Source organism: Coccomyxa subellipsoidea (genome assembly GCF_000258705.1).
Source record: "Coccomyxa subellipsoidea C-169, whole genome shotgun sequence".
Classification (NCBI taxonomy): Eukaryota; Viridiplantae; Chlorophyta; class Trebouxiophyceae; family Coccomyxaceae; genus Coccomyxa; species Coccomyxa subellipsoidea.
Window position 1 is genome coordinate 2,383,681 of NW_005178036.1, and position 13,346 is coordinate 2,397,026.

Below are 13,346 nucleotides of genomic sequence, written 5' to 3' on the forward strand. Positions count from 1 at the left end.
TCTCTACAATGACGTACATCTGAAATGTACTTCAGATCATGCCCAGCACAATCCCATGCCGGCGCGGTGCCACAATGTGGAAAGAGAAATAGACATGGCCGCTAACTTATGATAGCAACTTAAATCAACTCATATCATGTTTTTCATTCAAATTTGGGAAGCATACAATTCAACTTTCTTTTCACTGTTGTCAATTAGGTGGCTGGAGCGACGGATGCAGGCCAGAGGAGGACAATGGTTGTGTTTGACTTTGACTGGAGTCTGGTGGAGGAGAACAGCGACACCTGGGTGCTAGATCAACTTGGCGCCACGGCCATCTTTAAGCGCTTGAAAGCCACAGGTGCGCCCATTACTGTTGCAGAATGCCGGCATCTTTCAAAGTATATTTTGAAATGCCTGCATGGTTCCTCCTCACAGGCTGAACACATGGGACAACCACAAGCCATCTTCACCGATGCGCTTAAAACATAGTAATTTCATTTGAAATCCCCATTTCAATATGCTGGCCTGTTGAGAAGGACCAATTCAAGCAACCTACCTGAAGATTGTGATCGAGTGAGAACGTCCATATCCTTGCACTTGCCGGCATGCCGCTGAGAGGCTTGGCCAAAAAGAATCTCAAATAGACTGGCACTAATTTATTCCTGCAAGATCACTGCCATAAGAGGTCAGGATTTCTCAAGTGTGCTGTCATGCAGGGATGCCATGGACTCAGCTGATGGATATCAGTCTCCTGGCTGCGCATGAGGAGCTGGGAAAGGGGCGGCAGGAAATCTTGGAAGCATGTGCCAGCGTGCCGTTTGCTGCATGCATGCAACAGGTGTGGCAACGATTACAGACGATTATGATTACAAATTGCAGTCTCCTCTATATCGTTATTACAGGTTCTTCCTTGCATTAAGGATAGTGGTGGCCTTGCCATGTTGGTTAGCTGCTCAGCAGCCTGCCCTTCAATGGCGGCAACTTCAGATCTCTAGAGATTTCTGAGTCAATTGCTAGGTGGCAGAACTGCTGAACGTATGCTTCACTTTTGACAGCTCCCCAGCAGGCTTACATCCGGAATGATGCCATATGTTTGCTCCTCGCTGGGCAGGAGCAAGTTGTGAATCGAAGAGGAAGTTTTATGTCTTATTGAGTAGGAAAGTTGCTTACTTTCTGAAGTCTGTTCCTTGAAAGAGTGTGTGAGAGGTTGGGGGTGTGCACAGGCTGTCAAAGAGCTGGCAGGCAGAGGATGTGACCTGGTGATTCTCAGCGACGCCAACTCGCTCTACATCGACACCATCTTGCAGCACCACGGCCTTCAGGAACACTTCAAAGAGGTCAGCTTTGGTCCAGCGTTTCTCTAATGACTGTTTGCATGCGCGCCACAGACAAGGAAATGCCCAGCGGTGTAGAGTTCTGCACAGATTTCTGCTCTTCAATGGTGCTCTGCTGTCCTTGCATGTTCAGGTGGTTGTGCAGGTTAGTAATTTGTGCCTCTATGAGGAAGGCAGCATGTAAGGCGATACCACTGCAACCCAAATGCAGTAATGTCTTGGATGTCACAATATCCAAGCAATTATCCTGTTTAATCATTCGATTTGGCCCCGGCTGGCGGGGGGCGGTATAATTACTGAGCACCGTGCCCATGGTTGATTAGGTCTTGCTTGGATCCGGCGGGTCCAACCATGGGTAGGATTGTGGCGACCTTTAACTGCTGCTTGTCTGCAGGTCATACCTTGCCTTTTGGCGGGAAAAGCGTGTAATAATAATAATTGTTATCATTTGATGCGCGCAGGTCCACACCAACAGAGCCTATTGGGAGGGTGACTCGCTAAGAGTGCTGCCACATCATCAGGATCCTGAGCCCCACGGCTGCCCCAACTGCCCTGCAAACCTGTGCAAGGGCAAGGTGTGCCTTCTCTCCTGCATGGCCCCGGCCCCTGTAGGGAAAGGCCGTTGAAAATCTCATCTTCAAGCTGTTCAACTTCCACAGTGGCGGTATCATGGTTCAGAGGCTCTGCAGTGTAGGCATCTCGTGGTGATGCATCCCAAGATGCAATGCGAATGCTTGACAACACAGCCTTGATCAGAAGCCTCTGCCAATATGCTGCTCTCTTGAAAAATATTGCTTCTGTGGATTCTTTATTGCATTGCTGCTCTTGCTCCCCGATCGCTTACATGTCCATTACTGCAGCGTTTTTTGTGTGTGGCAGCTCAACAGGAACAATCTCTCCCGATTTTATTCTCTTGCTGTTCAAAAAGTCTGTGTGCCGGTCTGAAGTCCTGCCATGCAACAGGTGATGGAGCGGCTGCTGCTGCAGCAGAACTACAGCAGAGTAGTGTATCTGGGAGATGGGCCTGGCGACTTCTGCCCATCCACCCGCCTGGGGCCTCGTGACTTCGTGCTCAGCAGGGAGTTTTACCCGACAGGTGAACAGATTCCTGAAAATTACATGCTGTGCACTCGGACTTAAATACAAGCTTACGAAAGCCCCAGCCATGATGCGATGCCTTTTCCCTCTGTCGCTACCTTCATCTGTCTGACATTCTCAGTTCGTTCTGCTGTTGCTGCTAAAAGAGCATGGCTTCTCTCCAAGGGTTCTCATGTCCCCATGAATGTGAACATCTTGCGCCCGGACAGAATGACCAATTGACTTGACTAATTCTCGATGACTCATCAAACACGACGCATGCAGGGGCACCCTGCTCCCTGCTGCGCCTGGCGAGGGCTGAGTCAGCACGCGTCACCGCCTGCTTCCACGGAGCCAGCCGGCCGGCAAACGACGGGGCCGCCGCCGCCGCGCTCGCTTCAGCCGCCGAAGCCGACGGCTGCTCGCATTCAAACTCGCATGCGGATCTCCTGGCTGGCAGCAATGCTGGCGAGGAAGTGGGAGCTGGCCCTGCAGCGGAAGAGGCTTCTGTAGTTGTCCCTGCAGGACAAAGCCAAGCAGAGGAAGGCAAGAGAAGCGTGCAGCAGAGAGAGATGAGTGAAAATGACTCAAAAAATGCTGATCACGGGGATGTGGGGAGAGCGGCAGGCAGTGCAGGGTTGAGTGTGCTTGGTGGGTCAGGGGGTGTGCCGGAGAAAACAGATGCAGAGAGGGGTTGCCAGCTGAGACGGGTGCAGGATTGGGCGCCAGATCTGACTCAGGTTGAACCGCACGGCTGCATGGCAGCTACGGTGTGTCCTTGGCAGACGCCAAGGGAAGCAGCTGATCTGCTGCTGAACCTTGCATGGGGGTGACGATGTCGTAATTTATATGATCTTGTGGCTTGGAAAATTGTCAGGGCAAAATGAAAGCGAAACAGTCGTCATTATACCAAAATTGGAGATTCATTGAACTGTGAAAAGTTTTGTTGCACACTTCGTTCCAAGTGTTTTCTGCCACACCACATTGTTATTGCATGCAAGCGTTTGTATGCCCTCATGACACTGCATCATTTGTGCCTTACTGAGAGAAAGTTGTCATATTAGTATATGCAAGATCACTGAAGGGAAACAATGCTGCGTTTCTACAAAGCTGTTCATTGCACATAGTGCTAAGCAATATGGTAATAAACCAGTACGGAGGCTTTGTCTGACACAAAATTCCATTCTTCACAAGTGCAAAAATTACTGATAACTTGCCTTGCTACCATCATTCAGCTCAAGTGCAGGTGCATTCAGCACAGGACAGAAAATAGATCCGTCCATGCGCATGGATGCTACAATGCCGCAATCTTCCTGGCAATCAAGTCCCCCGGCTGCCTGCGCACGTGCATCGGCCCCTTCTTGTGCCTGCTTCCCAAGCTCACAACGCTGCTTGCCTGTGCGTATGGTCCTAATTCTCCACTCCGGTACCGGTGAAGCATGTTCTCACCACTCCCACTGAACACAGCAGAGCTTGCATGCTCTGCTGACACACCTCCCCAACACCCCTCTTCCCACTCCCCAGCTGCTGCTGCCTGTATGCGAGCAGTCTCCTGCAATTGTCCCTTCCCCGAGCTTCCATCAAACCCATGCAGAAGCTCCATCTTGGTGTGCAGCTTAGTCATGGCCGCCTCCATGCGCGCCATGTGCCGGCCGATGGCCAGCAGGTGCTGCGGCAGCTGCTGCTCTAGTTCATACTCCCCTTGCATGTTTTGCAACATTCTCCCAGCCCCCTTCATTCCCCACGCCGCGCTGTCTGCACCCTGCATTGCTCCTGACGCCTGTGAGGCTCCAGACGGCGACTCCACTGCCGGGTGATGCAAATGCGCCTGTGGGGATCGGTCATGCGAGTGATGAATGTTTTGTGCTCCACTGGGTGACTCTGGGGAGTTCGTGTGAAAGGTACGCCCTTCGAGAATGCGCATGCGGCGCTGGAGGTCCGATGAGCTGGCGGCCTGCTGAGTCAGCGCCAGCTGGATCGCCAGCATGGCGGCGCGCATCTGCTGCGTATCTCCGGCACCCCTGCTGACTGTGCCTGCTGCCTGCACAGCCTCGCTGGTCAGACCTGTGATCCGTCTGCCGCTCATCTGGTCCTGGACTTGTGCAGACCCATTTGTGGCAGCGTGTGGAAATAATGGCCGGCTGACAGGTTTGGGGCGCTCGCTGCCATCAGGCATGGGCCCTTGTGCCGCAGCGCCTGACAGCTGCAAAGCTTCATCGCACCGCCTACGCACATCCGCAGCGGGGTCACTGCTTGCCTGTCTTAGCTCCTCATGCTGCCTCCTCAAGTTGCTTGAAATGCTAGAGTCCATTGCAGCTGCAGATGGGGCCGCTTCATTTGTCTCCTGCATGTAAGTGACCCTCTGCATGTCAAGGTTTCTAGCACAGATCAGTGTGAGCAGAATGTCTTACTGCAGCCACATGTAGCAGTAGGGCACAGACTGGCAACAGCTTGGAAACCTGCCGAAGCAGGAGGACGTTCGAAACACCAGACATACTAAACCCAGTGACATGCCCAGCAGGACTCCAACAACACCGATATCTGCATCAGCATCACCTGTGATGTGTTTGAGGTGTCTCCTCGCTGCAATGTGTCTTTTGCCGCTCCCACGCTGTGCACGCTGGGTGGCTGCTCTGCCGCACTGCGAGCTGACTCATGCATGCTAGGGGCTGCATTTGGCGCCGCACAGCGCGCATCGACCGGCCTCGGTGCTGAATTATCCTCATGAAAAGCCTCTGCCACCGGACTGTCTGACACCGTCAGAATGTCTGCCTCAGGTAAGCCATCTTCTTGAGGAGATCCGGGTGCGTGCTCGTCTGTCAGTACCAGCATTTCTGGCTCAAGCAAGCCATTCTCCAGACAAGCGCTGCCTGTCTGCTCATCTGCCGATTTCAAAATCTCTGGCTCAAGCACGCCATCCTCTTCTGTCAATATCAGTACTTCTGGCGCATGCAGGTAATCTCCTCCAATGGGATTGACTGCCAGCTCGTCTGCCACTGGCAATATTGCTGGCGCTAGCAAGCCAGAGCTGTCGTCCGCTGTGATTAGCACTGCTTCTGGCTCGAGCAAGTCTTCTTCGGACAGCCCTGGCCACTTGGGGGAGGGGCCCTGTGACTCGCGCTCCTCGCGCATTTCCCTGTCGATGATCTGGTCTACGAGGGCGTTCAGCGCGGCCTGCGCTGAGCTGTCGCCGGCGCCCGCTGACATCAGCGGCGCTGAGGTGTCGTCGGCCGCCGCTGAGGTGGCGTCGCCCAGGATACACTCTATCGCCGGGATGGGAACGCCGCTTAACGCTGTGCTCAGCGAAGCTGCGTGCTCGCTGATGCTCAGGCATGACTCGCTGCTCTGCGCCCTGTCCATTGCTTGCGAGTAAGTTGGCACAACGGCCTGCCCGTCTGCCTCTGTTGCGCTGCCTTCACTGCCCTGATCCGGCCTAGAAGCCGGCCCGTTTGGGGTAATCCGGCTTTCTGTAACAACCCGTGCAGTGCTACTGTCATCTGGGCTGCTTTTGCCCTGGAATTCTTCCATCATGCTGGAAGTGGCTTCCTGCTCATGAGGACTGTTTGTGTCCGCCGGTTCTTCACTATCTTCCGCTGAAGATGCCTGCAGATTGCCTTGTTGCTGCGGCATGTCCTGTGCAGCGACCTGTGCCTCAAGGTCACCAGCGGCCGGCAGGAATGAGTCAGCGCTGCTAATCGCAGCTCGTGCCTGATCTGGCGGCCCGCGTGTCAGATCGTAGCCTGCCCGCTGCAGCCGGCTCTGGAAGGCCTGGAACGCCATCGGAGACGCTGCGGCAATCGACGGCGCCGGCGACAGCAGCGCCTCTGCCTTCAGCTCCTCCATCTGCGCATCCACCCCTTACTTAAAGTATCCACCCTTTTGCTCTTAGTAATCTGTTACAGTCCTTTATGGACAGAACATCCTGCGCAGCGTCAGGAGGCTGGCCAGCAGGCACTGCCACTGGAGTGAATGCATTCCAATGAATGCATTCCAATGGCACGAGGCCCAAGGACAAAGGCATATATTAAATTGAGATGTGCGCATGTGCGCATCCGTAAATTCCACCAAAGCCACTAGCTGACAGAAAAACCGCGTTTGAGAGCGCGAGGCAGACTCACTTGCTGAGACAGTGCATTCGAGCCAAAGATTATTGATTCCCGGCTTCCAAGCTGGTACAGACTACTTGGAGCTTCACAGTGTCTGCAACCAGCAGCCCTGCTGACAGAGGGGTTAGTAAGGATCACCTCGCCGCGCAGAGACTCGATGTCGTTCACAATCGTGGCTCGCGCAGTTGCCAGGCCCAGGACCGAAGTCTGCCGCAGCAGTGAGGTGGAGTGCTGCAGCATGGCTTCCAGCCGGCGCGACTCCGCCTTCTGGGCAGCTGCCGCCTCTGCGCGCAGCTCCCGGGCAGCTGCCTCCAGCGCCTTCTCGGCGCGCGCGGCCGCCGCCTTGTGCCGGTTGTCCAGTCCGGTCAGCGCCGCCTGCATGACAGTGAGTCGGTCACATTATGCCACTTCCAGCTGACTCACGGCTGATCCAATGCCTGACAGAACTGCATATACACATGAGCCGCAGAAGTTCTCAAAAAATAATTCTGCCATTTTAATGCCCATCAAATCAGCTGTAGAATGGGCTTGGTTGAGGGTGTTGCATGCCCCAAGCATGCTGCTGTCAGAACCAGCAACCAGCTATTCCTTGGCGCCTGCCAGGCGGTCATTGATCTCATTACAATAGCCTTGCGTCCCATGCGTCCTAATATTATGCTGCCAAACTATGAGCATTAATCATGCAAGTAGATTGCCGAAAAGTTGAGAAGTACAGGACACTGACCTGCATCTCCAGGATGCGCAGGTTCTGCTGTTCCCTCCACGCCTTCAGCGACCGGCTCTGCTCCATCGCAGCGTTCAGTTTTATCAGCGTCCTGGTGTTGAGCTGCGCTGTCTCCGCCTTGAGTGCCGACATGTCTCCCACCAGCTGCTCCTTAAGCTCCTCCACCACCTTGCGCAGCGCCTCCCCTGGCGAGATATACAGACTAGGCTTGAATTCAAATCTGAGTTTGAGCACTTCTGGTCCAAAGAATCAGCTCTTGCAACTGATCACCCATTTCCCTGTCGCCCAATCTTGCAGAACTTACCTTCAATCCAGAATCTCTTCTTATTTCTGTATCCTATTTTCTCTGACATCCTCTTGCTTTCACAAGCCAGAAGTACGGGGTAAATAAACGCAGGCAAGATCATCTCAAGATGTGGCAGCCAAGCTCTGCAGATGCCAAGGCTTGCACAGATAACCTTAATTACAAGCCGACCAGAATTTCACCCCAGAACCCACAGCATGAGCCCAATCCAAGAGAGGATCCCCCTGTGATGTCAAACCTTGAAGGCTCACCTGCAGCTGCAGATGTGGCACTGATCTGCTCGATGCCAGCACTGACCATTTCGCCCATGGCAGCATTGCAGCTGAACTCGATCTGCGCAGCCTCCTTTGCCAGCCTGGCGTCCACATCAGCGCGCAGATGCGCCAGCCTGGCGTCCATGTCAGCGCGCAGTCCAGTCAGCTTCTGGCCTGTCAGCTGATCCCCTCGGATCTGGCTCTCCTCCATTGCGCTGATGCGGTCGTCCACTTGCTCCAGCCAAGACTTGATCTGCACGTTGGCACTCATAAAACGTAACCACCTAGTGCCATGGCCGCACAGAATGGCTAAATCTGATCCCCGTATTGCTGGACATACGTAGATCCTAGATCGCTAGGAACTGCAAACGTGTAAAACTTAATAAGAACAACAATCACATTCACTTAGCAATGAGCAGGAGTGAACGTTTGCCCAGTAAGTGATTTTCCATCTAGCTCTGTAACAACATCAACGGCCTTCATTTCCTCAACCTTTTTCTGTGAATTTTGGGATATCCTATGAGAGTATCATGCGATTGGGGACCTCAGATAATTGCTTCGTTATCCTCAGGCTTCTCAGCTTGTTGATTTGCTTCTTGACCAGCAGGATCTCATCATGCAAGCATGATGCATTGTTGCTTTTCATTGAAAATTAGCAAATCGCGAAGGGACAGACCTGATAGGAGTCAGCCTTGGAGTCCAGCATGGAGCCAAAAGAGGAGTTGGTCGCCTGCAAAGCTGCCTCCAGCCCTTCCCGCTGCTCGTCCATGTCCCCTTCATCTGCCTTGCCTGCCACCAGATTCTCCAGCTGCAGATCAGTCAGGCAGAGACATCATGCACCCATATCAGTAATTTTAATCTTATTACACACTCTTCCTGCCAGCTGGACACGTTCTGCAGAGACAAGCTGCAGGTACAGCTTGCCACATATCCTACCCCTTGATGGACTCTCAATCAGAAACGGCCTCCACCACCCTTAGGTAGATCCAAGCTAGACCCAGTCAACCATGGGCATGATGCTCAGTGTGTATACCGCACATTGCCAGCCAGACCAATCCATAGCACATCAAGAAATCACACAGAAATTACCCAAAGTCCAGTATGCATCAATCATTGAACATTCAGACCTTCTAGGTACATTATGCTCTGTGCTGGACAGTCCAGACTCAGAAGTGCCACTTTAGGTAATATCCGCAGGATGGTGACTCCGCACCTTCTTGATGCGGGAGCTGACATCAAACGACGAGGCTTTCTGGGACAGAGCGGCATTGATGTCTTCCCTGTTGGCTTTCTGTTTCACGTCGAGTTCCAGTTCAGCAATTCTCTCGGATTGGTGGCTGGCAGCCTCGTACAATGCAGTGAGGGCAGTCCTGATGACCTCCTGTAGCATATTGATAGATTGTTACTGTTAATCTTTAGTCATCTCGGCGAAGTTGAGGGTGGTCACCGAATTTGATGGAGAAGATACTTTGTCTCACCTGAATGTTCCTCCACTCATTCTTTCCCTGCGATAATAATGTCGATCAGCATCAAGGCTACATAAGTTATTCTTAATCCCATGAGAAAGAGTCATGCATTAGCGCTGAAACCAAACGCAGAGCAGCACCTGGATGAGGTCCCGAGAAGCAGCGCCCGGCAGCACCATGGAGTGGGGCTCAATGATTTGAAAGGCGATACTGATAATGCTTGCATTTATGAAGGACAATCTTTGGCTTCCCGAGCCGGCACCAAGTGCTGGATGGGTCGGATCGCTGAACGAGACGAAAATAGCCCCAAGTGGTCAAGGGTTCCGGAACCCGCTCATTCAAGACCCTTACATTTGGTGTTGATTCCCCAGTCAATGCAAAAGCTTCCGACATTGCAGATCGATGCCATCCAAGTCCACCACAAAACTGAATACTAGAGAGAGGTTGAGGATCATACTCTGCGCTCAGATCATCGGTACCAATCGCATTCTGTTGCGCTCCATATTTTTTTAGTTGGTTTACTGGAATCGGTGTTGCTCCTGTTTACTGAGACAGTGCATAGGCCAGACGATCATTAGTACCTTGCAAAATCACCTGCAGCTGTGTTGAGGACGACCTGGAGTGCAAGCCAACGCAGGCCAATACTACTTAGCCGTCAGGATGAGCTAGTAAGGCACTGCGCAGAAGGGTCCGGCTTTCATGCTGAGGCACTCAAACACCAGGCACTCGTGTAGCCGCCTTCTCTCCTATCTCCATCCGGGCTCTGCAGCCTTCCAAGAATCCGCTGCTTGTAGGGCTCGCGGGATCCTTCCCTCCACCAGACTCTTCAGTGCGGCTCCAGCGCCTGAGGAGGAGCTTCGCCACGACTCGTAAGCCTCCAGTCACTTAGCAAAATTTTGCTGACATCGCAGCAATGGCATCACCTCGGGACAACGACGTACAGGCCATGCACAATTTGCGTTGACTGAAGTGACGATGACCCTGCTTCCAGTTACTTCAGCATCAAGCATCCACAGTACTCTCTACTACAGGTCTTCTAGAGACAAAAAGAATTATGTGGGTTCAGAATGACACTACAGGCACTTAGACCTGGCTCATGATACTCCTACTAGGTCAGTATTGAGGTCTATTCTGTAGAGTACAATGACATGCTCATAGAGCCGCTGGCTCCACAGGGAGGAGGCGGCTGCAGCGCACAAGGCGGTGCACGAGCGGCTGGTGTTCGAGTTGTTTGGCATCCGAGAGAAGGTTCGCGCCAACTTCGCTGCTGGAGAGTCACCCGGGGGTGTGCCGCGGCGGATCAGGCGGGAGGATGAGCCCATCCTCTACGTTACACCCCTCAGGTGCCCATCCCATGCACCCTGACATTTGGTCTGCATGCAGTCAGGAGAGCCTCAGACATCCCATTCCCACAGCATGCAGTGCCCACGCGCATAGATTGGGTTATGGCGTTCACACTTCAGGATGCTATGTCTGCTCTTTGTTTGCGTGCAGTCAGACACTCCATTCCCACAGCATGCAGTGCGCACGCGAACTGTTGGAGCAGTCTTGAAGCCGCTTGCGATCTGGCAAAGGTCCTCAAGTCCAGTCAGCGCTCCAGGGTGACTAACATGTGATTTTACTGCGTGTGCGTAGGGAGCTTCTCAAGGTCATGCAGGGATCGAGCAAGGAGGAGGACGCGGCGATGCTGCGGCTGTGGGAGAGGCAGATCGACAGTGAGACAAACACGCTGCAGAGGACCGTGGAACGCTACAAGGAGTCCGTAGCCGCCATGGAGGCTCGCGGCGAGCGGACGCAGCTGCCGGCTGCCCGGCGACTCATCCTGCGGTGGTATGAGCCGCTGAGAGACGCCATCCATCGGGAGCAGCAGGCGGTGGGCTCCTGACTCACTTCGGCTTTCACATTATTATCAGTACATTTAGAGACCTTTGGGGAGCCACCTGAGGCTCATTGGTCCTGTGGGCAGTCTGTCACTGCCCATTTTCGTACATCTTTGGGTTCAGTTGAGTAGAGTAGTGTGTCTATGGTGCTCTCAGACGGCACAGCCTGCTGCTGTCAGCAAATGATGTTGCCCAATACTTCATATCTTCCGAGGATCCCTCAGAAAAGTATATATATTCTTCTGGTCAGTCCAAGGATGTTTCAATCTCTGGGCCACCATGTACTCTTGATCATGCGTGGGTAAGAATGAGAGTGTGCATTATTACGAGGCACATCTCATCAGACTGATTGATGCGATGCATGCATGATCATTTCAGCACTTCCCCTGGTGTCTGAGCGGTTCCCTTGGGTGTCAACACAGATCATCCTGAAGGACAACGCCATGGTTACGGGGCGGCACATCTACGGACCTTTTCTGCTGCTCCTGCCCCCGGACCAGCTGGCAGTCATAACGCTGCACGCCACGATCATGTCCATGATGCTGGGCGAGAAAACCAGGCTCTTCAAGCACAACAAGAAGATGCCCTCCGCAGGGATCAACACCGTCACTCTCATGGCTATTCAGATCGGCAGGGTGCGCTCATCTCCATGTTGAATTCAACCCCTCACAACCCCACGTTATAACCCCTCTCTGTATTCAACCGCTCGGCAGGGGACCAACTACTCGGGTTAATGCACCCTGCACTCAGCTGTGCGTATCGGCAGGGTGCGCTCGTCTCCCTTGTATCAGGACTGCTTCAAAACAAAACACAATCACACAGTCCAGTGGTAATTCCTGTGGAGAAGAGGCGAGGTAGGCGAGGCGATGTGAGCAGTCCTGAAAATGCATGTAAGCTCGCGCAAATGGGTGATGGGGAGCTTGCATTACGGCGGCTAGCCCAGTAGTAAAGATTATTTGAAAAAAAAAAATTCTTCAATTGCGTGCACCTTTGTGATGGCCAGTCTGTATTGCTGTCCGCAGGCGGTGCAGAAGCAGGTGAGCGTGGAGCAGATCAGAGTGCGCGTGGAGCTGGAGAACACTAAGCGCCAGGTCAGCCTCGTAGTCACCCTCCATCTCTTCCATTGTCCTTTTTTACCTTCACTAACCAGATGCCCTCTAGGTGGGGTTACCTATGACAGCATGCATAGCAGGTATGTTCACAGGCAAGCCTTGCTTGTGCAATTCAGAGAGCTAATCCTACGCCTGTCTCTATTGCTCAGACCTAACGCCCAGCATGACATGGAAGTAATCTTGGCAATGGCAATTTTACCCTGCGGAAATAATGCATCAAGGCACCACACCGAAACTGTACTTTGAGTATTGTTACCGCGGCTGCTGCCTTCACGGATCACAGTCATGCAATTCTGTTACACATCAGAGCATATATGTATGAAACTGGAAATAATTGGAAAGTTCTGCTGCAGGTGGTGTCAGACTGCCTAGAGGGCATCATGGGCGAAGAGAACTTTGCGCAGCTGAACCAGGGGGGAACCTCAGCCCAGGTGCTCAGGAATCCCCGCGTGCTGAAGAAATTCCAGTTGGGCTTTGAGCAGATTCGCGCTAGCACTGACCTGCCGGATGACGCTCAAGAGTGGCTTGAGGTAAGGAGTCAAAATCCTGAGACCTTGAATGTCCTTTTAGAATTTTGAGGCCCCAGATGGCCTCTCAGCGTGCCCTATCCATTGCATGACAACCTGCAGGTCGGGTGAAGTGGGTGGATGATTCCCAGGGCAGTGGTGTCTGTGATGACATAAGCGTGATGTCATGGGTCAGCGGTGACCTCAGCGATGACATAAGCGATGACATGAGTGTGTGCTGCATGCAGTCACTGGACGGCATGACCGTGCATGGGCGGCTGGATGAGATCAGGAAGCGCTACAGGATTAGTAAATACTCGGATAACATCAGGCTGCGCTACGGCTACACAAAGCTGACCCAGGCAGAGAAGCGGCTTTGGGACTCTGGGGACTGGACGCAGGCAGACCAGCTCAAGGTTAAATAAAATTCAGAATCAAGATCGAAAATCAAACCCTGGCAAAAAGAAGAATTGCAAGTTTCAAAATTCATATGGTACAAATACTCTGTCACTCCAGGCTCCATGTCCCTCTGAAGTGGATTTCAGGCTGATTTCCACACTCCCAAAAGGGCTTGTGGAGCATTTGCTTCATCTATGCTCCC

The 13,346-nt window shown here is 53.0% G+C and overlaps 2 protein-coding genes across 2 annotated transcripts; one reads left to right on the top strand and one right to left on the bottom strand.

Annotated features, from left to right (window-relative positions):
• Window positions 1–234: 234 nt before the first annotated feature.
• On the top strand, window positions 235–3,098 carry COCSUDRAFT_41939 (hypothetical protein; the record flags this gene model as incomplete). The annotated part of the gene is made up of 7 exons (XM_005648284.1): window positions 235–340; window positions 699–820; window positions 1,206–1,319; window positions 1,778–1,891; window positions 2,280–2,412; window positions 2,679–2,869; window positions 3,054–3,098. The coding sequence occupies 7 exons, from the start codon at window positions 235–237 to the stop codon at window positions 3,096–3,098; spliced, it is 825 nt and encodes a 274-aa protein (XP_005648341.1).
• Window positions 3,099–3,713: 615 nt separating this feature from the next.
• Window positions 3,714–9,426, bottom strand: COCSUDRAFT_63321 (hypothetical protein; the record flags this gene model as incomplete). Its single annotated transcript, XM_005648285.1, has 9 exons — window positions 3,714–3,730; window positions 3,888–4,737; window positions 4,950–6,236; window positions 6,638–6,874; window positions 7,224–7,408; window positions 7,779–8,034; window positions 8,458–8,589; window positions 8,995–9,162; window positions 9,388–9,426. 9 exons carry the CDS (start codon window positions 9,424–9,426, stop codon window positions 3,714–3,716), a joined length of 3,171 nt encoding a protein of 1,056 aa, XP_005648342.1.
• Between the last annotated feature and the right edge of the window lie 3,920 nt (window positions 9,427–13,346).